This window comes from Dendrobates tinctorius, unplaced genomic scaffold, assembly GCF_039654945.1.
Source record: "Dendrobates tinctorius isolate UK_male_01 unplaced genomic scaffold, ASM3965494v1 ptg000082l, whole genome shotgun sequence".
NCBI lineage: Eukaryota > Metazoa > Chordata > Amphibia > Anura > Dendrobatidae > Dendrobates > Dendrobates tinctorius.
Genome location: NW_027361750.1, coordinates 20,937,293 through 20,963,007, shown reverse-complemented (window position 1 = coordinate 20,963,007; position 25,715 = coordinate 20,937,293). Strand labels below are relative to the sequence as shown.

General features: G+C 42.1%; 1 protein-coding gene across 1 annotated transcript in view; it reads left to right on the top strand.

Moving 5' to 3' along the window:
* Positions 1 to 25,715, top strand: part of UBXN2B (UBX domain protein 2B) — a 69,406-nt gene that overhangs the window by 25,548 nt on the left and 18,143 nt on the right. The window contains exons 2-5 of the mRNA XM_073583959.1: positions 6,085 to 6,185; positions 11,902 to 12,022; positions 13,406 to 13,498; positions 22,408 to 22,517. Coding sequence (XP_073440060.1) covers positions 6,085 to 6,185; positions 11,902 to 12,022; positions 13,406 to 13,498; positions 22,408 to 22,517 — 425 coding nt within the window. The remainder of the gene's footprint in view (positions 1 to 6,084; positions 6,186 to 11,901; positions 12,023 to 13,405; positions 13,499 to 22,407; positions 22,518 to 25,715) is intronic.

Genomic DNA, 25,715 nt, shown 5'->3' with positions numbered 1-25,715 from the left:
GCAAGATGAAATGGTGTAATGTTGTTGTTTATGGTAATAAAAATCCTTATTTGATACCATTACTGAGTGCACTATATTTTTTAAACTCCGATTAATTAAAAAACTTCCCATGTATAACTGAATTTTGTTATGTTCACACACCTGGGCAGGTAAATACACATACGAGTTAAAATGCAGCATTGCTAGTCTGCGTTAAATATATTGGAATGAGCAAAGCTGCAGGCCATGAATCAGGAAACCATTTTTTTTCAAGATAAAATTGTGCAAATAGTTTAAAACAAAGTATGTGATTTTCTCAAAACACAACACTCAAAACCCAACCCCAATGAAAGTCCATGGGGAATACAAGTCAGCATTGAGTGGATGAATGTAATCTGCTCCATTAAAAGTTATTACACTAGGCCTTTGAATGACTATACTAGGCCGTGGTATTTCAAATATGAGTATACTAGGCCTTGGGGCTAGTAGTATAGTAATATGTGAAATACCACGGCCTAGTATAGTCATACCAAGGCCTACTGTAATAACTCGATTTTTAACAACTAGCATCTTGTTTCACCAAAAACAAACTGGTGAAACTAGAAAGAAACTTATTTTTTAGACAAGTTTCAACAGTTTGTTTTTCATGAAACCAGATTCTATTTTGTAAAACTAGAGTTATTACACTAGGCCTTGGAATGACTATACTAGGCCGTGGTATTTCAAATATGAGTATACTAGGCCTTGGGGCTAGTAGTATATGTGAAATACCACGGCCTAGTATAGTCATACCAAGGCCTACTGTAATAACTCGATTTTTAACAACTAGCATCTTGTTTCACCAAAAACAAACTGGTGAAACTAGAAAGAAACTTATTTTTTAGACAAGTTTCAACAGTTTGTTTTTCATGAAACCAGATTCTATTTTGTAAAACTAGAGTTATTACACTAGGCCTTGGAATGACTATACTAGGCCGTGGTATTTCAAATATGAGTATACTAGGCCTTGGGGCTAGTAGTATATGTGAAATACCACGGCCTAGTATAGTCATACCAAGGCCTACTGTAATAACTCGATTTTTAACAACTAGCATCTTGTTTCACCAAAAACAAAGTGGTGAAACTAGAAAGAAACTTATTTTTTAGACAAGTTTCAACAGTTTGTTTTTCATGAAACCAGATTCTATTTTGTAAAACTAGAGTTATTACACTAGGCCTTGGAATGACTATACTAGGCCGTGGTATTTCAAATATGAGTATACTAGGCCTTGGGGCTAGTAGTATATGTGAAATACCACGGCCTAGTATAGTCATACCAAGGCCTACTGTAATAACTCGATTTTTAACAACTAGCATTTTAAACAACTAGCATCTTGTTTCACCAAAAACAAAGTGGTGAAACTAGAAAGAAACTTTATTTTTTAGACAAGTTTCAACAATTTGTTTTTCATGAAACCAGATTCTATTTGGTAAAACTAGAGTTATTACACTAGGCCTTTGAATGACTATACTAGTCCATGTTATTTCACATATGACTATACTAGCCCTTGGGTTGGTTTTTAACATGTATTTACCCATCAGTGTGTGTGAGCGGCGCAAACAACATTAATGAAACTTATTAATGGTGAACCACAAATGTAAATTTATTTTTTATCACAAAAAAAAAATTTAAAAATTATTTTTTACGGCGTTTGGGGGCAGATGGTTTCAATTTGGGGGTGTGCAGGGAATATGCAACACTTGCAGTTGAAGACGGTGTTTGAGGGGAAGGGGCAACAAAACTTGTGGGGGAAGGTAGTCCAGTTAAGGGAATTAAACTTGGAACACTTGTAGGAGAGGAAATCTGTTCAGTTACATTAGTTGTAATGGCATGTCGCCGTAGGCTTGTGTGCCTGGACCGACTTTGGCCCAATGCCCGCCTTGATTGATTTCGCCTTGAAGTAGGGGCAAATATGGAATGTAGGTCCCCCGTCTGCTGGTATGGCTGCTGCTGCTGAGGTGGCGGCTGCTGCTGCAGAGGTTGCGGCTGCTGCTGAGGTGGCGGCTGCTGCTGAGGTGGCGGCTGCTGCTGAGGTGGCAGCTGCTGCTGAGGTGGTTGCTGCTGCTGAGGTGGTTGCTGCTGCTGCTGAGGTGGCGGCTGCTGCTGAGGTGGTTGCTGCTGCTGCTGAGGTGGCGGCTGCTGCTGAGGTGGCTGCTGCTGCTGAGGTGGCGGCTGCTGAGTTGGCTGCTGCTGCTGAGGTGGCTGATGCTGCTCTTCTTGGTCAGTGCTCGTCCTTGCAGGAGGACTGGTGGCGGCAGTGATGGCCCAGGTTTGCAGAGTGGTGGTGGCAGGGCTACTACATGTTGTTGTAGCGGCAGGGCTGTTCCATGTTTGCCTAGTGGTGGCTGAGCTCCACGCATGCATGGGATTGGCGGTGGTGCTCCAGACAGGAGCAGCGCTTGCCATGGTGGTGTCGGTGAAGTGACCAGCTGCACTCAGACTTGTGGTGGTGTAACGGTGGGTGTCCAGCCTTTGAAGAGAGGTGTCCGTGCAGTGGTATGCAGCACAAGTCGGTAGTGAGGTGAAGCGAGTCAATGGTGGCACAGGTGGAAAGGACACCACTGACTGCTGACCGTACCGATTATGCTGCATAGCCTGCAAGAAAGCATTGTTGCAGGCCTGCAGCACATTCAGCTGTTGATCAGGACTAAGGTGTTCCGCCATGCCCTTTTCAATCTTACTAAAAAAATGGTGTGCTGGTCTGTTGAGGTCGGCCTCCAGACGGTCAAGGCGCTGTTCTACAGAATTGAAGCGGTGTTCAAAGTGGTTAAAACCACGTTCCATCAGTGCAAAACCGCTTTCAACTCTGTCGGACAGTGACTTGAGGCTGGAATTAAATGTCTCGCTCAAATGCATAAACTCGGGCAAGACATTCCTGTCCAAGGCCCTCTGCCGCTGGCGGGTAGTGCCCGCATAACCAGTGGCAGAGACCTGGGACAGGGGAACACCTGATGGCCCAGCTTCCTGGTCACCAGCTGTGTGTGTGTGGGACCTGCAAGGTGCTTCCTGGCTGTCGGATGGCTGGGACGGGTCAGAGGACGTCCGACGAAGGACCGCTCCAGGGCCAGGTTGCAGGGTGCTGCTCCAGGTGCTGTGGAAGAAAGGAAAATCATTACTACCATGCCTTTACAAGAAGCATCAGCTGTGGATTAGAAAAACACAGATTAATAAAAATAAAAACCCAAAATGTATAATACTTACGATCTTGTGGCAAGGACCGGTCTTAGGAACTGCAACGCGTGATAGTGACGGTATCTAGTTCTGGTCCTTGACGCAGATCCACTGCGAACCTGGCCCTCAGCACGAACATCACTGTTGAAGCGGTCCTTGATCGAACGCCAACGTGTTCGGACTTTGTCCACTGTTGATAAAAAAAAACAGTGCCGTCAAGTACAACAGTCACTGCTTCACAATTTAGCAATACAATACTCAAAGCAGTCACTGTACACCCCGATGACACTGTTGGGTTTCCTGCTAGAATACGCCTAGCACGAAACCCAACAGTGCCGTCAAGGACAACAGTCACTGCGGCACAATGTAGCAATACAATACTCAAAGCAGTCACTGTAGACCACGATGACACTGTTGGGTTTCCTGCTAGAATACGCCTAGCACGAAACCCAACAGTGCCGTCAAGGACAACAGTCACTGCGGCACAATGTAGCAATACAATACTCAAAGCAGTCACTGTAGACCACGATGACACTGTTGGGTTTCCTGCTAGAATACGCCTAGCACGAAACCCAACAGTGCCGTCAAGGACAACAGTCACTGCGGCACAATGTAGCAATACAATACTCAAAGCAGTCACTGTACACCCCGATGACACTGTTGGGTTTCCTGCTAGAATACACCTAGCACGAAACCCAACAGTGCCGTCAAGGACAACAGTCACTGCGGCACAATGTAGCAATACAATACTCAAAGCAGTCACTGTAGACCACGATGACACTGTTGGGTTTCCTGCTAGAATACGCCTAGCACGAAACCCAACAGTGCCGTCAAGGACAACAGTCACTGCGGCACAATGTAGCAATACAATACTCAAAGCAGTCACTGTACACCCCGATGACACTGTTGGGTTTCCTGCTAGAATACACCTAGCACGAAACCCAACAGTGCCGTCAAGGACAACAGTCACTGCGGCACAATGTAGCAATACAATACTCAAAGCAGTCACTGTAGACCACGATGACACTGTTGGGTTTCCTGCTAGAATACGCCTAGCACGAAACCCAACAGTGCCGTCAAGGACAACAGTCACTGCGGCACAATGTAGCAATACAATACTCAAAGCAGTCACTGTAGACCACGATGACACTGTTGGGTTTCCTGCTAGAATACGCCTAGCACGAAACCCAACAGTGCCGTCAAGGACAACAGTCACTGCGGCACAATGTAGCAATACAATACTCAAAGCAGTCACTGTAGACCACGATGACACTGTTGGGTTTCCTGCTAGAATACGCCTAGCACGAAACCCAACAGTGCCGTCAAGGACAACAGTCACTGCGGCACAATACAGAGCAGGGAAATACTCACTAAACGCCTTTTTGGCGGATGCTGTGGCGCTGTCCCAGCCATCCATCAACGCTGCGGCCACCTCATTCCATAGCCGCCGTGTCACCACATTGTCCTTGTACAGCCGGTCACGGCTGTCCCACAACGGCGAACGCTCCTGGACCAGGCTGATGAGCTGCTCATTATCCAGGTAGACGTCTTCATCCCGTTGTGGAACCTAGACAAAACACATTCATTAGAATAATCAAATTTAAATTGACTAAAAAGTTACAAAAAAAGAAAAAAAAAAAAGAGTAAAAATAGAAGATAAAAAAAAAAAAAAAACATTACAAATCATTTGATACTTACATTACGTATCACCACCGGGACTTGGCTTCGCTGCTCCTGCTGTTCGCCCTCACTATTCCCGTCCGCAGATGATGATGACGATGTCTGAAAGTTGAAAAAAACGTAAGAGATTTGGAGAAGCAGCAGATATACTTACCAGATGCACGAAAATAATCACCTCACGGTCTGCTTGCGCCAATTCCTGCCGCGATGGGGAATACTCCGATTCTGAAGACATACTGCATGTAAAAATAATAAAAATCATTAGTACATACATAATTTAAAAGGACAGGCATATAATGTAATATACTCACATTCTTCGCTGATATAATGGGTTCTTGGTTGAATGTCTGCTCTTCAATCTGTCTAGTGTAGTAGTGGCAGAGTTTTGGCAGGCACCTCCTTTATATAGCCTTTTTTTTTTGGACTTTAGAAGATTCTAACTAGGATAAAAAGTGGACACCACCCAAAAAACGCTGCGCTAAAAAAGCGCATACCTGCGCATGCCAGTGCGCACGTATGCGCATCCATAGGCTATAATGGCCATTTTTAGCGCAAAACGTGCGCATACGTGCGCATGCGATTTTTTCAAGGGCCAAAAAATGCAACATGCAGCGTCTGGAAAATACCAACGCACACCCCAAAAAAACGCAGCGCATGAAAATCGCATACATGCGCTTACAAGTGCGCAGGTATGCGCACCCATGTTAAATATAGGGGAAAAATCGCATGCGCACGTATGCGTTTTTTTCCAGCGCTAAAAAACGCAAATGTGAAACCAGCCTTAGAAGCTAACCACGGCGCTCCAGAGATTTAAACTGAAACGCTACTACGTCCTCTTTAATGATGCCGCCGGCCAATGACAGCGCAGCGGTGACCACCAATCGGCGCTTTGGGGGGCGTTGTAAATTAAACGCTGAAGCACGCCCACCGAGGTCTGAATCGTTTTTTGTTTAGTAATGTGAAAGGTACTCAACGAGCAACGAGGTCGCTATGCAGATCGCTGATCTCTCTAGAGTCGTTGACGAGATTGGACTGTTTGAAAGCTATCTAGCGATCACGTAACGACACAACAGCGATCTATGCCTGGTCGGATCGCTATCGTTATCGCTGGTGCGTTGCTTAGTGTAAAAGGCCCTTAAGTCATCCGGGTCACAGCAGGGCACCATAATCATTGCTGGTCCTTGATGTTTTGCTTCTTCTGTCTTTTTGTATAGTTGGCATTGGAACGCTTATGTGAGGATGGATTCGGAGAGCAGCAGTCAGAATCTGACAGACATAATTCCTTGGAAACCAGCCAGGAGGATTCGCTTGAATGGTAGGGGCGCTAAGCAAATCCGGTGTATATGTGCATTTAAGGAGGACATGCTGATCCTTTTCATCTGTCTGATCTGTGAATTCTTGCATTTCCTATTACATGACAATTCAGGGTCATCATTTCTTCTAACTCTCTGGTGCAGCTCCTCATTTACTCCTGCGGGAAATGTGCGAAGAAATTGGAAACTGTTACCAGTTTTGGGGGGGGGGGGATGTCCCATCTGACACTGTGGAACCAGCGCTAACTATGTCAGGACAGCCCTCTTTAAGAAAAAGGAAGAATCACACATTGCAGAGCCCTACGGACAGTAAATACGTATAGAATAGGTAGATATATAGATGTCAGTGACAAATACAATTAGTACAGTGTGTGTGCAGCTTACTGTACATGTATTTAATTAATCAAAGATTATTTTTCTGAAAACAATGGCGTGAGCTCCCGCGTGATTTTCGTAACCAGGGAAAGCCGACGGCTTGAAAAAGGCTTACACACAGAGCTGAAACGTCGCACACAAATGGGCTGTTAAAATAGCTTTTTTACACTAAAATGATGGTGTTCTGCTTCTTTGTTTTTTCTAAAATAAGGATTGGTATGTACCTGTGAAACCTTGCACCCAACTATTGCCATTGTTCAGGTGCTGCTCCTTGCTCAATTCTATCCTATCTATCTATCTATCTATCTATCTATCTATCTATCTATCTATCTATCTATCCTTTGTATACAGTGTACAAATGACTCAGAGAATTGCTCTTTGTAAAAGCTCATGTTAAAATCGCACTGCATTCGGATGTAAATAGGATACTAAGTGTGAAAAATTGGATTGTACTTGCATGACACTTGTGCGACTCTCGGAAGGGGGCTCGGACCGATTTTTCATACGTTTGGTGTAACTCCAGCCTTAGACATAAAGGAGGACCTCCTACACATTATTTTTAAAATTATGTACAGTGCCTTGTGAAAGTATTCGGCCCCCTGGAACTTTTCAACCTTTTCCCACATATCATGCTTCAAACATAAAGATACCAAATGTAAATTTTTGGTGAAGAATCAACAAGTGGGACACAATTGTGAAGTTGAACGAAATTTTTTGGTTATTTTAAATTTTTGTGGAAATTCAAAAACTAAAAAGTGGGGCATGCAATATTATTCGGACCCTTTAACTTAATACTTTGTTGCGCCACCTTTTGCTGCGATTACAGCTGCAATTCGCTTGGGGTATGTCTCTATAAGTTTTGTACATCGAGAGACTGAAATTCTTGCCCATTCTTCCTTGGCAAACAGCTCGAGCTCAGTGAGGTTTGATGGAGATCATTTATGAACAGCAGTTTTCAGCTCTTTCCACAAATTCTCGATTGGATTCAGGTCTGGACTTTGACTTGGCCATTCTAACACCTGGAAACGTTTATTTGTGAACCATTCCATTGTAGATTTTGCTTTATGTTTGGGATCATTGTCTTGTTGGAAGACAAACCTCCGTCCCAGTCTCAGGTCTTTTGCAGACTCCAACAGGTTTTCTTCAAGAATGGTCCTGTGTTTGGCTCTATCCTTCTTCCCATCAATTTTAACCATCTTCCCTGTCCCTGCTGAAGAAAAGCAGGCCCAAACCATGATGCTACCACCAACATGTTTGACAGTGGGGAGGGTGTGTTCAGGGTGATGAGCTGTGTTGCCTTTACGCCAAACATATCATTTGGCATTGTTGCCAAAATGTTCGATTTTGGTTTCATCTGACCAGAGCACCACCTTCCACATGTTTGGTGTGTCTCCCAGGTGGCTTGTTTCAAACTTTAAACAACACTTTTTATGGATATCTTTGAGAAATGGCTTTCTTCTTGCCACTTTTCCATAAAGGCCAGATTTGTGCAGTGTACGACTGATTGTTACCCTATGGACAGACTGTCCCACCTCAGCTGTAGATCTCTGCAGTTCATCCAGAGTGATCATGGGCCTCTTGGCTGCATCTCTGATCAGTCTTCTCCTTGTTTGAGATGAAAGTTTAGAGGGACGGCCGGGTCTTGGTAGATTTGCAGTGGTATGATACTCCTTCCATTTCAATATGATCGCTTGCACAGTGCTCCTTCGGATGTTTAAAGTTTTGGAAATCATTTTGTATCCAAATCTGGCTTTAAACGTCTCTACAACAGTGTCACGGACCTGCCTGTTGTGTTCCTTGGTCTTCATGATGCTCTCTGTGCATCAAACAGAACCCTGAGACTATCACAGAGCAGGTGCATTTATACGGAGACTTGATTACACACAGGTGGATTATATTTATCATCATTAGTCATTTAGGACAACATTGGATCATTCAGAGATCCACAATGAAATTCTGGAGTGAGTTTGCTGCACTGAAAGTAAAGGGGTCGAATAATATTGCACGCCCACTTTTCAGTTTTTGAATTTCCACAAAAATTTAAAATAACCAATAAATTTTGTTTTACTTCACAATCGTGTCCCACTTGTTGTTGATTCTTCACCAAAAGTTTACATTTGGTATCTCTATGTTTGAAGCATGATATGTGGGAAAAGGATGAAAAGTTCCCAGGGGCCGAAAACTTTTGCAAGGCACTGTAGTGGGACTCTTACACTCATGAAGCCTATGCACTAAATGCAAGGGCTGCCAATAATTTGAAGTCGGGACTGCAATACGCCATGGAAGACATATAGATGAGGGCCTCAGAAAAGATTTTTGAAGGAGGACATCATACATATCTTGGAAAAATGTATGCGCAGTCAAGGGAAGATGGTAAGGGTACAGACTGAGGGCAAGGCAAGGTATGTGCCCCCGGCGTCTCCACCATCAGAAGTAATCAGGGGAACAGGGTGAGCTAGGGCGCCCCTAGGGACTCCCGACAACAGAGCCGTGACTGTTAGCTTGCCAAGCTTCAGAGCCGCCATCAGATTACAGCAATTATGGCATGCAACCATGCCTGTTTGTAGGTTCAGCGACGAGAACCACAAATCTGTCTGGTCTGTTATACCTTTCCACTACTTAGTTTCAGCAGAGCCTGTTGCCCCTTCATCGAGGTAGTGCAGTGCTTCCAGCTTGCGACCGAAATGGACAATGTGCTCCAAGATAACAATTTTGAGGGGGTGGAAGGGGTGCAGGAACTGGTGGAGGAAAGCCTGATGAAAATAAGGCCCACTCATCGGCGTCAACTACACTCTGTGTCGTCCCCGGCCTCCACAAGGTTCACTCAGTGTGCTGTCAGCGCAATATAGTGTCACTAGCCACAAGCACTTGTCCATGTGTTGGTCATTAAGTGGACCTTCCTAGTAACTGCTTTGGTCAGGGCATGGGTGAAGGTATGGGATGCGTGCTTGTTGACGGAATAACGGGACAAATAGTAGCAGCTGGGCACCGAGTACCAAGGAATGGACGCCATGAGGTTGCGGAAAGCCTGTGTCCACAAACCTAAATGGGCACAATTCCAGGGCAAAAGCAGTCAGGAAATGTGCCCATTTAGTCTTTGGGCCTGTGAGCGGGTGGCCGGGTATTTGCATTTCAAGGCCTGGGATAGGAACAGCTGAGCGCTGCGCTGGGACAAAGAATTGGATATGTAAAAGAAGGAAAGACTGTCTTTTTCCCCTCATGTTACCTGCCCGTCCTTTATTGTGTGACCTTTAATGGTTGAATAAAGAAACACTGCACTGCAAATCTGGGTGAGTGCCGCATCTTTTTCCTTCTTTTACAAATTTAGCATGTTTTTTCTGATCCTGAGCACTGTTATTCCCAGCAGTGTTTTACACACACTGTGCCTGTGATTGATCCTCGACTTGTTGCTGGTGGATTAGAGCCTTGGTGCCGTTTATCTGGGCTTTCTTTGAATTGAAAAGAATTGGATATGTAGCACAGGGGAAGAGGCAGTAGTGTCACCCATGTTCGGCCCACCTAGCTGGTGGTGGTCAGGCTGGGAGTGGTCAGGCCCCTGCTGATCATGGTACGGTACAGGTTGGAAATGACCATTCTTTTATCATCCTCACTTTCTTTAAAAAATTGTAGACTGTTAAACACCTAACACTTGGCCTGGGATCTTGCTGTGTGTAAGTGCTCTGGGGAACAGTTGCCTACCTTCTCCCTCTGGCCACCCCACAGCCTCTTCCTTCCTGTTGCAGTGCTGTGGATCCCTTCCCCTCTGTGCTTCTGTCCTCACTCTGCATGGAACCTTCCTAGATTGGGTCAGTGACGTCATCGTCCATCACATCGTATTCCACTTCCACACTCTTCCTGACTCGTTGACTTAAGAACATCACTTGTTGGCAACTGTGTCTCATCATCATGTACAGTACCTCTTGAGACATTAATTGCTGTTCCCCACTGTTGTCTTCTGACCATGACTGCTCAAATATTTATAAATTTATAGTGCATTACTGCACATTATCTCCTCATGTCTTTCGAAACCTGAAGAGCGAGAGACCAGAATCAATAAATGGAAATGTAAAGAGCTCCTTGAAGTAGTGAGTGTGGAATCACTTGTGTCCTGGGGCTCGCCATGGTGGGAGGAAAGAGGATCAGGGTGAGGATTATTAGGTCCAGATTCTTGGCTGCTAAAACTGTTCCGTGTGGAAGACAGGGTGGTGCTGGGAAACATAATGGAAGCATTATCTGCCATACAACAGAGCACCTGTTTGCACTGTTATGGCTTCAAGAGAGTTGTCCCGCGCCTCCCTGCAAAGTGGGACAGGAAGCTACATTTCGTAGATGAGTGTGCTTGTTGTGATTCCTCAGCAGGTACAGTTTTACCTGGCCTCTTCTACATGCACCATCAGCAGCATGTTTACTTCCCCATCCTTCACCGCACACCTTACATATTTTAAATGAGGTATATAATATATGCCTGCAAACTTTACGGTATTAATAGAGAAAATAAAATATATAGCCCTGAAAAGGACTTTTGGGGAGGGAAGGAAGCAAGAGTGTACAGCACAAGATCGCAAATAATTCTTTGAGGTAAAAGATTTTTTTGAAAACAAGCCGGAAAATGCTTTATCTCACAAGAACAATTAGCTCTGATCCCATGCTGTAATACCTGTATACTCTCTTGTTCTCCCCTCTGCTGCCCATGAGCTGTGGTATGATCAGACCATGTTCCTGCACGGTAAGGCACAGCCATTACACAGCACACAGCAGAGGCACATTTATAAGATTATCTCAGCACAGGAACATTTTTTTAAACACATCCAATTGTGGAAATTATCATTCCAAGATGTATTGATTAAAATCAACTTTAAAATTAACTTTGCTCGTGGGAAAACCCCTTTAAATGCCCGAATCCACTGATTGAAATAAGAAAGACTCATAGTAGACTCCCGCATTGGCTCCATTTCAGCGATGTCGGGTTTCCCTGCGATCATGTTATATTGTGTGTCACTTGAGTACTGTAGCCAGTCAAACAGTTGCTGATCACATGTAGCTCATCAGTATTCTGTCAGAGCGAAATACTGCTCTAAAGAAATAGTAGAGGCTGCAGCCAGTCAGTGGCCGCTGATTGACTGCAGCATTCACATGACAACATCATGGAGACTCAGCGCTGCCATTGATGGAACGGAGCCAGTGCCGAGGTGACTATATGTTTCACTCAGGGGACTTGGGCATTTAAGATAAGTTTGTCCAAGTGGACAACCCCCTTAACATCATAGATATAATTGATAATTATTTTCAAATTCTTTATTATGTAGAGTAATCGAATGCTAACATCGTTTTTGTTTTTATTAGTTATTCTAGATTTCATTCTCCGGGTAAGATAATAAATGAGCTTTTTAAAGAAGCAAAGGAGCATGGAGCCATCTCTGTGGAAGAAGCCAGTAAAATGTCAGAGGAACTGTTTAAACCAAGGGTATGTCTATTGCTTAACAGTGAAGGCCCCCTTTTACTTTTTGCACATCATCACATGATGATTTATAGGCCTCCTCTGTCTCTAACGGTTTCCCTCTTCCCAGATGTTTTAATTTTCACTTGAAAAGTCTCATCAAAAAGACAAAAATAAATGTTGAAAATAATAAAAGTTCACAAATGAATAAAATTGCAATGCAAAAGAATATCTATATATGCCTTATCATGTCTGTCTGTAACCGAAATCCGGCCGCGCTGATTGGTTGCGGCTGCCACGAAGATTCTCTTTAATAATTCATTTTATTGAATATAAAAAATATTTACTAGTAAAAAACATAAATAGGCATTCCCAAACTCCTCATCACCCATACAATAACATTGTTTTCTCAGAAATACTATGAGAGAATTGCCTTTTCCTTGTATTCTGATATTACAAATAAAAAATCATATCAAACTGTGACACATATTTTGTATGTACTCCAGAATGGGGCGAGGCAGAAATAAAAGTTTGTGATCCACAAGTTGTCTCAATACTTTAAGTGATTAAGGAAAATGTAATTTATTCACGCCTGCAAATTATGCATCTATAGTTTGTATAAGAGCTCAAATTAGGATGCAGAATTACAGATTTATAAGTTCGATAATAGTGTTTCCATAGATAGAAAAAAGCTGACTAGCACTTCCGAACCAAAAAAGACAAGTGTGAACAGGCGCAAGCAAAGAGAGCCACTCTATGTAACGAACAAATAAAACTGCACTCTGAAAAACTATAATATGTACACATTTAATATATGAAATTGGAACAGCATTACTGCTCTAGAAAACAGGTTAAAAAAGTAAGGCACTTGGCGCACAAATTGGCCAATTCGTGTGAGCCCAACAGCCAACGACAAGGCGTACCCCTTTGTTGGGACTCTAAACCTAACATGATGCCTCTCCTCAGCTAAAAGCTTACAATTATCTGGGCAGTTATTGGTCAATTTGCGTGATAAGTACCTTCATTTTTTCACGTTCTCTACAGCAGTAATGCAGTTCCAATTTCATTTATTCAATCTTTCCATATTATAGCGTTTGAGTGCAGCTTTAATTTATTAGTGCACCCGTAAGGAGACATGCACCGTCCCCAAAGGTACTGTATTGTAGGGGAGAAGATACACTCGTAGCCAAAAGTTTGAAGTCTGACACAGTTTTTGTTTATTCACAAAGTTTGCTGCGTCAATATGTATTGACAAATACATGAAGTTTATGCCAAGACTCAAAATTTTCAGTGTTCACCCTTATTTTTAAGACTTCTGCAATTCGTCCTGGCAGCTATTATGACTGTCATAAAGTTATTACTGAAAGACAAAGATGTATTACTGGTTGATGTCTTTTTTTTTTTTTGCAGTCTTTTTCCGGTGGCGGCTACATTCTGGGCGATTCATCAATAAGGCAATCTGAATACGTTCACGGGGAGGAGCTCTTTTCTGGAGGACCTGATGTAAGCGGTTTTATAATAAACTGTAAATACCCTTTTTAGAGTGTCCGTACACTTAGTAGTATTAGTGTCCCGCATGGCAAAATCACACATGATTTTACTGTGAATTGCCATGTGGAATCTGGAACAGGTAAGGCCTGTTTCACACTTCCGTTTTTGACCATCAGTCAAAGTCCGCCATTTTGCAAAAAAAACGGATCCGCCATTTTTTTTTTTTGGCGGATCCGTTTTTTTCCCCATTGATTTGCATTACCGGCGGATCTTGACGGATGGCTATCTGTTGGATCCGTTTTTTTGCGGATCCGTCAATTTTTTTGCGTCCGCCGACATGCCTGGACGGACCATGCAATGTTTTTTTTGCTGCAGGATCCGCATTTTATAGTGCGCATGCCCGGAGGAATGAAGTCAGCCGGAAATGTAACCCTGAACTCATTTCTGGCGGACAGAAAAAATTCTCTCTCTCTCCTGCGGTTCCATTAAAATTCTTCATTCATCGGATCCGTCAAAAAACCGGTCCGGTGCCATCCGTTCACATCAGTTAGCAACGGATCCGCTTTCCGCCATTTTGGCGGATTTTAACTGACATAAAAAAATTGAAGTGTGAAACAGGCCTAAAGGATATGTTTTTAATGTGTTTCTCAACTAATAAAGGAGACTTGTAATCCCCTTACCAGAGTGTAGAGGTATTACAGAGACATTGTCTAACTTCTCAAAACCTGTCCAGCATTACAAAGACAATCTACTAATTTGAAGGAGAAATATCTAATATTTAACCCCTTCACCACCTTGGGTTTTTCCGTTTTTGTTTTTCGCTCCCCTTCTTCCCAGAGCCATACTTTTTTTTTATTTTTCCATTAAAATTGCCATGTGAGGTTTTTTTTTTTTTTGCCCGACGAGTTGTACTTTTGAACGACACCATTGGTTTTACCATATAGTGTACTGGAAAATAGGAAAAAAAAATTCAAAGTGCGCTTAAATGGCAAAACGAGTGCAATTCTACAATTGTTTTTTAGGTTTATTTTTACCATGTTCGCTAAATGCTAAAACTGACCTGCTATTATGATTCTCCCGGTCAGTACGAGTTCATAGATACTAATCTTGTCTAGGTTCTTTTTTATTTTAATGGTGAAAAAAATGCAAAGTTTTGTCAAAAAAAGAAAAAAAAAATGTTTCCATTTTCCGAGACCTGTAGCATCTCAATTTTTTGTGATCTGTGGCTGGTTAAGGGCTTACAGTATTTTTTGGGTGTCGAGCTGACATTTTTATTCATACTATTTTGGGGTAGATGCAAGGTTTTGATTCCTCATCATTGTATTTTAATGCAATGTTGCGGCAACCTAAAAAAAAACATAATTCTAACATTTTTTTTTTTTCTCATTACGCCGATTACCTATCGGATTAATTCTTTTTATATATTGATAGATGGGGGGGATACTAAATATGTGTACTATTTAGTTTTCTTTTTATTGTTTTATTTTGAATGGGGCCAATGTGGGGTGATTTCAACTTTTTATATTTTATTGTTTTTAAAAACGTTTTTTCTTAAACTTTTAATGGCTTCAATAGCCTCCATGGGAGACCAGAAGCTGCGATTGCTTGTGTTACACAGAGCAGTGCTAAGGTCCTAAGGTCCTGCAATTACCTGCACATGAAGAAAAAGACATAGCGTGTCTTTTCTGCCTCTTCCTGATGGCTGCGAATCCCAAGCGTTCTAACTATCAGCTTCTTAGATAATTGTGTAACTCGTACTCACACCACCAGGCGTCCGCAGATAGGTTAACTCGAGTGGCAATGCAACTGTAGAAAGACCTGGAGAAACAATGTTGTTTTCTTCCAACATCTTGTATTAGTTACAATGAACCGTAGGTAAAAAGGAGTAATCTTTACTGGGGAGTACACATGAGTCTTGAGTAATGGCTGCTTTAGGCTAAACTGAAGAAGAAGGGAGGAGCAACCTAATACAGAGCTCAACTACGGGAGGGGCATAGGGACAATCTTCATGCAGTCTAATCTACCTAGCAACAACAGGGAATTTGCTAATTGGAGGAAAAACTCAACACAGAGAAATATGTAGATTACAGGTTGTTCCCATTCGTGGGACACAACAGTATCCGAAAAACTACTACATTTCTAATTGGAGATATTTGCTAATATTATTATTACATCTACTACATATTGGGATAAGATCTTGGAGATGGAAATACCTCTTTAATGATGTAGAGAAATAGGACATCTACTGCCATGTTTTCTACATACAGCTCTGGCAAAAATTAAGAGACCACTGCAAAATTTTCAGCTTGATTTCTCTTTATAGGTATATTTAAATTTTGTATTTTCAGAAAATGAGAAATGGTCAAAATAAAAAAAATTCAGTGCTTGCAGACCTCAAATAATTCTAAGAAATCAAGTTTATAATCATTTAGAAACCACAATACTAATGTTTTAACTCAGGAAGAGTTCAGAAATCAGTATTTTGTGGAATAACCATGATTTTTAATCACAGCTTTCATGCGTCTTGGCATGCTTTCCACCAGTCTTTCACACTGCTTTTGGGTGACCTTATGCCACTCCTGGTTCAAAAATGTAAGCAGTTCTTCTTTGTTTGATGGCTTGTGACTATCCATCTTCCTCTTGATTACATTCCAGAGGTTTTCAATGGGGTTCAGATCTGGAGATTGGGCTGGCCTTGACAGGGATTTGATGTGGTGGTCCGTCATCCACACATTGATTGACCTAGCTGTGTGGCATAGCGCATTGTCCTGCAGGAAAAACCAGTCCGCAAAGTTGGGGAACATTGCCTGAGCAGAAGGGATCAACTGTTTTTCCAAGATAACCTTGTATGCAGCTTGATTCATTCGTCCTTTGCAAAGATTAACCTGCCCAATTCCAGCCTTGCTGAAGCATCCCCAGATCATCACCGATCCTCCACCAAATTTCACAGTGGGTGCAAGGCACTGTGGCTTGTACTCCTCTCCAGGTCTACATCTAACCATTAGATGACCAGGTGTTGGGCAAAGCTAAAAATTAGACTCATCAGAGAAGCTTACCTTACTCCAGTGCTCTATGGTCCAATCCTCATGGTCTTTGGCAAACTTCAGCCTGGCTCTCCTTTGCTTCTCATTGATGAAAGGCTTTTTTCCAGCTTTACATGACTTGAGCCCTGCCTCAAGGAGCCTGTTACGAACTGTTCTTGCTGTGCACTTCACTCCAGCTTCCATTTGCCATTCCTTTTGTAGGTCACTTGATGTCATCCTGTGGTTGCTGACTAACATATAAGATAACGGTCATCCCAGTTAGTGGAGAGTCGTTTTCGCCCTCTGCCGGTCTGTGGCTTTGTTGTCCCCAATGTCTGATGCTTGACCTTGTTATAATGGACTGCCGTTTTAGAAATTTTAAGGATGGAATAAACATGACGCTCACTGTATCTCTCTGCTAGTAAAGCCAGAATTGAGCCCTTCTTTTCCTCACTCAAGACTTTTCTTTTCAACTACTTTGGCATGGTTAAAAGTTATTTTTTAATTCCTATTACTTTTGGGATATTACTAGCACTTGTTTTGCCCTCCAGCTTGTCCTATTGCAAGAGGATTGTGAACACTACAGCAGGGTTTTTTATAACTTCCTTTGTTAATAAGATTTGGTTCAGGTGATGGCCTTATCAGAAGCACATTAAGTAGAATGAGGTGTACTCTGGTTGGGATTCAACTGATAATGGAATGGAATGGCTGTCATACACGTAGAGAAGCTTATTTTTATAAAACTGTGTAGTGCTCTCTTAATTTTTGCCAGAGCTGTATTTCATTGGATCGCTGGAGTACCCATCTGGGCAGCGCTTTGTGTTCAGCTTTTTGTTAAGAGACTACAACACGTAGGGATTGTCCAAAGTTAAGCTAAATTTAAGCATTAGGCTGCAGAGAACATGAGTGTTATGTCCTGGCAGTATATACAGGGTGGACCATTTATATGGATACACCTAAATAAAATGGGAATGGTTGGTGACCCAGATCCGCACGATGAATTTGCCAAATGGGCAAAACAGAAATTGGAACAGGACCCTCAGTTTACACGGAACATTATGTTCAGTGATGAGGCAAACTTTTTTGGATAGGCCATTTATATGGATACACCTAAATAAAATGGGAATGGTGGCAGTTTTCTAGCATAGGGTGTCTTGCATTGAAATCTGCTGCAGTGACCCGGGTACTGCATTCACCAGACATCAACACAATTTCTATCTGCTTCTCACGTGTTAATTTCTGCGACATGTCAATGGCTGCAATCAAAGAGAGGCTTGTAAATAACTCATGAAAGAATAAAGTTACGTTAAAACCAAGCACACCATTGTTTTTCTTGTGAAATTCTCAATAAGTTTGATGTGTCACATGACCCTCTTACCATTGCAAAAAATAAAGTAGGATCCAAAATGGCCGACTTCAAAATGGCCGACATGGTCATCACCCATCTTGAAAAGTTTTCCCCCTCCCATATACTAATGTGCCACAAACGGGAAGTTGATATCACCAACCATTCCCATTTTATGTAGGTGTATCCATATAAATGGCCCACCCTGTACTTTTGTAACTGTGACTTGAAGATCAAGAGGGCTACAAGTTAGGTGACATTTTAAAGATAAGAGTTTGGCATCTGAGCAGGAAACGGTAGATTTGTAAGTAAGAGCGACTGTGACTGTCATGCTGTGATCCCGCTCCTTAAAAACCTTCAGGTGTGCTCGCTCATAGGAACATATCAGGGGTCTTTTTTCTAAAGATTTCATCTAATGTCTCCCTTGTACCTATTCAGGACATATGTTATTATATGCCACTTAATCTTAAAATGTGTGGTATCTTTCAACTGTGTCACAGAATTTCATTTTTCTCTTATGGCAGTGTCCTTCCCCATATTGCAGCCTGCATTTTGTGTGTTAATTAGCTCAGCCTCCAATATTTGCAAAGCTTCTATTCTGTACTTATTTCCTTTTTTATATAACCTGTTTTGTCTGCTCTCCCTGAGACTCTAAATGCTTTTCCTTTTCTCTAGATATGGAGATCTGTGTACAACATTCACAGCAGCCAGTTCTAACATTAACAGAAGGGAGGGGAAGAGCAATGATTTAAATCAGAATTGAGAAAAGCTTTTAAAGATTTGTATCTGCTTTCCACATCTCTGTGTTTTACAGAAAACTTAGAAACACTTTGCAGCTGGAAAAGGTTAGATTTTTTTGATGACTAATTGAGACTTATCTGCACTGAAGTCCAAAATTCTTACATTTATTTGTCAGGGTAAAATGAAGACGATTCCCCTTTTACCTTGTTTTCCTACAAATCCTTGGGTGGATTAAGAGTACTGCATCTCGAAAAATACTATAATGCAGCCGTGCTAGCCCAACCGAGTTCAAATTGAGCTGTATTCTCACTCCCATGTTGGGTTTCAGTGGAGAGAAGAGCAGTACTTGACTTCAGTATTAAAATGCTCTTGTTCTCTATTCATTCCTCCCAACCTGCTATATTATCTCCTTCGCTGTCCCATTTCCTGGCCCTTTTGAATTGCCTATCAAAATTGTACACTCTTCACTTTCCTCATACTCCTCCTTCCACACTAGTTAAGAATACAAATTTACCTTCTGGTCAAAGTGTGGGGGAGTTACTGTGCTAGGCAAAAAATGTCTTCTACATATTGTTGTGTTTGTAGATGGGACAAGAATAAGATCCAAAGATTAGAGATCGTTGAACCCCTAAATGTTCGGGTTCTGCCTAACAGTTAAAAAAGGTTCGGGTACCAGAGCAGTACCTGGACTCAGACCGGGCCCGAACATCCAGTACTCCCATCAACTGCTTCTATTCTCGCTGTTATTAGTGGCACTGAGTGTAGGCTGATGGGAACTGCGGCTGTCTGACCGACGGCAATGATTTTATGTCCAATCAGAAGCAGTGTTTGCCACGCTGTTATGCACATGACAGCGCGACAAACACCCGGTGTTCGGGGGGCCGAACCCGAACAGTAACACGGACTTCCTCGTGAAGTCTGTGTTCGATGTCCATACCCAAACAGTAGGTGTTCGGAACGGACGACAAACATTACTCTTTGGTTTCGTCCATCTCTACCGAATATACTGGAGGATTATGAAATGTATCTACATTGTACAAGTGATTTTTCGCTTTTTCAAGCACAGCGCCATGGCAGTGAAGGAGTGGCTTCGTAAGAAGCATATGAAGGTCCTGGGGTGGTCTAGCCAGTCTCCAGATCTCAACCCCATAGAAAACCTTTGGAGGGATTTGAAAATCTGTGTTGCCCAGCGACAGGCCCAAATAATCACTGCTCTAGAGGAGATCTGCATGGAGGAATGGGCCAATATACCACCAAGAGTGTGTGCCAACCTTGTGAATGAAGAATTACAGAAAACGTTTGACCTCTGTCATTGACGGCAAAGGATATATAACAAAATATTGAGATGAACTTTTCTTAATGACCAAATCCTGGATTTGTTTTTTCATTTTGACTCTCATAGTTGTGGTCTACCTATGATGTCAATTACAGGCCTCTCTTATCTTTTTAAGTGGGAGAACTTGCACAATTGGTGGCTGACTAAATACTTTTTTTCCCCACTGTATATAGTGGTCCTGTCACAGATGTGCCACTTTTAGGTGCGCTTTTAATATCTTTTACAGTCTATCACTGATATCTCCCCTATATGGTACCCCTTAAATGGCATTATTGAACAGTCCCAAAGACACTAAAAAACTAAACTCCTTCATGTTTCTGGCTGCCAGAATCACAGTCTCAGGAGCTTGGAAAGCGGCTTAACTTTGGCAAAATAAAACTAAAACTCTCCTATATAATGGTCAATAAGGAACTATTCAGTATCTTTCAGGACAATTTTACTTTATTTTAAAAAAAAAAAACCTGGTTACCTTGGATTAAGAGAGAGAGAGTTTTCCACATCAAGCTGACTGTGGCAGACTAATATTTTTTCTCTCTTTGAGTGATTGATGACCAGTGCAGCACCCTTTCTACCTTTTCTTCTAGTTCTTTTAAGAACCCCATAGACATTAGACAAATGTCGGCCAATATTGACAGCTATGGCGATGACGTGACTGATGGTTGATAGATGTATGATGTTGGACTGTCAATCGCATTGTTTTCTTTCAGATAGAGAACACAGGAGTTCTTTGTCGAATGAGTCCTCCTGATCTGGCTGTCGGCTGCACGATCGGCCAAAGCATTATTTGACTGCCTCTTATCTCTCTTAAGGTCCTTTTACATACACGGACCAGCAGCGTGATACTATCGCCGGTCAATACATTTTTATAGATCAGCGGTTGTTTGGCTGCCTGTTTACAATGACAGACCAAAGTAAACCATGTGCACTGAGCAATCTATATTACATCACTCTATGTATAGGCAGCCATAGTTTGCAGCGGTGTGAGTCCTGTTTACACAGGACGTTACATTGCCAATAAAGTTGATGTTTTAAGCTGTGCAAAAGATAATTTCACCTGATGAGCGAACAAAAGGCAACCTGTTTACACGGCAAGATAAATCTGAAACTAGTGTTTTTAACAACACTCGGTCATGACTATCTTGCAGTGTAAATGCCCCTTTACTTTCTGAGCGAGGGGATAGTCACCCGCAGATTCCACTGTGCATACCCTGTACTTTCTCTGTTGTCTCTTCCTGTTTTTTCGTTTTCTCCCCTTCTTTCTCTCTTCTTCCTTATTTTTTCTCACCTTCATTTGGTTCTACTTTACTCTAAGAATAATAGAAGAAGAGGCGGAAATCACACTAGGTAATGTCACCAAGAGGGTAATCTTGTACCAGCCTCAGAATTCAACATTCTTGATTTAATTCCATTTGTAATATCTAAAGAACATGTTACTATTGTGGTCAAAAAATCATTGTAGCATGGACTTCTACCTCCCACCATGCGATATTATGTGTATACATATATGTTGTTTTGATTCTTCCTTTCTTTTATTGTAATATTGTTTCTTATATCTCTTTTATTAAATGTATCACATTTTTATTTCTAAACTTTGAGAAAATAAAATAAGTGAAAAGAAATATTTTCTGTCCGCATAACCCCAAACGCATTTGTAGCCCCCTTCCAGAATGAATCCACGCACATCAGTCTCTGTGACACAATGGAGATCAATATTCCTAGTATGCACATATAGCAGTAAGCTATTTTAAAGTATGCTGACCTAATAAAATCAGCCCTAATTCTTTTGTATACCCAAGTATAGCTTTATGCCAGCTCTGTGCGAAGAGGAGCCGTGCTATGAGAGTGCCCCAGACCTTAGCTCGTGTGCTGTCGACAAGACATGTCAACATGCTGTTGTAGAGCCAGACCTCATCCAACAGGGCATCCAACATTGCCAAATAGTATAAGACTGGAAGAATAAGAGCACATCCGGCAACAATGAAAATGTAATTACGTAACTTGCTGTTTAGCTAGGCTTCTTTTTATAATGGATGACACAAAGAATATATTTTGATGTGCTACTTGTAACTATAGGCATGTAGTATCAGTTTTATTACTGCCTAGCTGTGCGTGTTGTTATTTGCTGCTCTTATCGTTCCGGTGCGTCACTGATTGTCATGTCAAGGCTGATTGACCATTTCAAGGGCATTAGCCTGTCTCTGTGCCAACACGTTGGTAATCCTCTCTGCTCTCATGCCTGTGATCCTAATTGTCCATGAACTTTGACTTGGAGCTAGAGAAACTAACAGTGAAAGTCCACAAATCTACTAAAGCAAATAAGACGGCCGCGTCTGTAGTTATTGTACAGTAGTTTTCTTTGTTACATTGTGGCGTTTCCACGTACAAGTAATAACTGGACTAGTGTTTCTGAATTCCATTATAACGTGTTTTATCATTTTTTACATCAACCTGACTGTTCATTATCGTTTTTTGACAGGTACAAATATTGCTCAAACTATGGAGCAATGGCTTTAGTTTAGACGATGGAGAGCTTCGTTCTTACACAGATCCAGTCAATGCTCAGTTTCTGGAATCCGTTAAAAGAGGGTAACTTTCTTTTTAAGTACTGATCCTATTCTTTTGAGACTCCGGAAATAAATGAAATGCTTTATTTGTGGCACATGCATTTATGGAATTGATCCAGCTCCATGTGGGAACTCTGGGACAAGGGATCCAGACATGCACAATTAGCAGAATACCTCCAGGTCCCTCTGTGTGTGTGCCTATGCTGCTACTACATCCCAGATGCCCATCCATGTAAATGGGATTGAGCTGCAGTGCCAGGCTCCACCGCATAGCCAGGTGTATTGCTTTGTGGGGACTGTTGCACTCCAGTGAGGACCTCCTTCCTTCCTTCTGTTGGGGCTGTCATCATTCTTGAATATTTGAGCAAAAAGTAATTTGCAGACTTTTAAATAACAATAAGCTTTCCTCTTGTAGTAAAAATAATGACTACATAATTATACTACTTATAAATAAATATATATTTATATATATACTGTTTATATGTGTGTATATATACAGTGGGGGAAATAAGTATATGATATGATCCCTTGCTGATTTTGTAAGTTTGCCCACTGACAAAGACCTGAACACTCTAACTTTAAGGGTAGGTTAATTTTAACACTGAGAGATAGAATAACAAAAATAAAGTCCAGAAAATCACATTGTATAAATTATATAAATTTATTTGTATTTTGCAGTGAGAAATAAGTATTTTATCCCCTACCAATCATTCAGAGTTCTGGCTCCTACAGACCAGTTAGAGGCTCCTAACCAACTCATTACCTGCCTTAGGCTATGTGCCCACGTAGCGTTTTAAAACGCTCACTAAAAACCGGACTCCTTCCCAGAAATCGCGTGGCTTTTTCCGTGCGATTTCACCGCGATTTCACCGCGATTTTACCGCGATTATGATCGCGATTTTGCCGCGATTTTCGCATGCGATATTCAAGCACTTTCCAAGTGATTTGAAGCATCGCTTGGAAAGTGATTGACAGGTTGGTCACACTCGTCAAACATAGTGTTTGACAAGAGTGAGCAGCTTTTTACTATTGAGGCCGCCTATGCAGCATCAATAGTAAAAGATAGAATGTTAAAATGCTAAAAAAAATAAAAAAATCGGTGTATATTTACCTTCCGGCGTCCCGCGCTGCATTCCCGGGCCACAGCGTTCCCAGTAATGCCTTGCGAGACCTGTGATGACGTAGTCTCGCGTTGTTTTAGCGATCTCGCGAGACCACGTCATCACTGGACCGTGCCGCAAGGCATTACTGGGAACGCTTAGGCCGGGAATGCAGCGCCGGACGCCGGAAGGTAAATATACACCGATTTTTTATTTTTTATTCTTTTTTTTACAGTGGTATGGTACCCAGGGCCTGGAGGACAGTCTCCTCTCCTCCACACCGTGGGTACCAACCGCACATGAGACGCTTACCTTCCCGCATGGTGGGCATAGCCACATGCGGGAAGTAATCGATTCTCATGCATTCCTATGGGTGCGGAATCGCGGCAATTCTTTGCGATTCCGCACAAAAGAATGAGCATGCTGCGATTTTTTCCACGATGCGATTCCGCCGCGGAAAAAAGCGCAGCATTAGCACAGCATGTGCGGAATGCCATAGGAATGCATGGGGGCGTTTTGTGCACGATTTTTAAACGTTTTCGCGCCGAAAATCGCGGCAAAAACGCTTAAAAATCGCTACGTGGGCACACAGCCTTAGAGACAGCTGTCTTACATAGTCACCTTTATAAATAACTCTTGTCCTCTGACTCAATTAATCAGTCAGACTCCAACCTCTCCAACATGGACAAGACCAAAGAGCTTTATAAGGATAAAAATATATAAGGTTAACTTGCGCTAAAATGTACACAGGTTATATGCAAAACATACAGCTAAAACAAGTCCAATAACCAAATGACAGGGCGAATTACCTTGAATAAACCTTGGTTGGCAAGGGAGGAAACATACCGAGGAGGAAAATCTTCAGGAGTAAATTCAAGGAAAAGGTCCTTTCCACTGGTAATCAATCTCTCTGAGATAACGGTTGTCTCTGATGCAAAAAGGGTCCAATCTCCCTGCACGAGACTAGCGTGCAGCTGGAGATATGAAGCGCCAACCTGTGCAGCTTACAGGCGCCGCATAAGGGGCAAGCCTGCAAGGTCCAAAAACGCTACAGGACCTTGCGTGACGTCACAGTCACGTGATGTATCATGTGACAGGCAGAAAATAGCTAAGGAGCGCTGTGAGAGCCAGAAACAGGTGCAAATCCTACGCATTACGGAATTCTCGGATTCCTTCTTCAGGGATGGCTACAGAGAGTGAAAGTAACCCCTTATATAGCCAACAGAGACATATCATCACAAATTGAAAGCGAACAATTCAATCTCACTATTGAGACCATTTATATATATATAATATATAGAGAGAGATTTATTCATAATTTATTTTGCTACTATAATTACTACTGCTATAATAATTCATAAGTGCATGACAGTTTTCCCGCATTTTTTTTGAGGCTTGATATTGCTAGAGGCCTCAATAAGGGGGGATTGCTAAACAATGCATACACATAATATTATGTTTGGATTACCCCAGTTACTTGCTGGACCCCAGAAGGTGCATTACTTCTAGGAAAAATCATAATAATCTTTGAGATATTTCTGTCAACTCATTCCCATTCATATCTGCTGCCATACAGTCCAAACACCATGCCTGCTGTAATGTCTGTATGAACAATACAGAAGGAAATCTCCAGTATGGAGGATCCTAGTAAAGTTTTTGAAAATTAAAAAATACTTGGCTACTACACAGAACACATCCATTTGGTCACTTCCATTGCCAATTATTTTAACATTCACCCTAAGAAAATCATGCTGGTGAAAGAAGCTTTACAAATAGTATGAGTTTACCCATCTTAGATGTGGATGGATGCTTCATTTTTTGCCATGGATGTGGCTATAATGGACAAAGTGGATTACAGTGTTTCACCATGTATAAAAGTCAAAGCAGATCGGTCATCAAACTATCAGACAGTGTAATATTCAGGCAGGACCAATGTAGCCAAAACATCTTATCACGATTCCGTTGTCGGATGTCTCAACCAGTGGCTCCTTCCCTGTCCCTAACACTAGTTGTGCCCTAGCTTGCCCTGTTCCCCGGATTACTTCTGGTTGTGAAGACGCCAAGGCTACCTTGACTTATCTCCTGAATCTGCTCTCAGTCTGCTCATTACCCCCACTCAG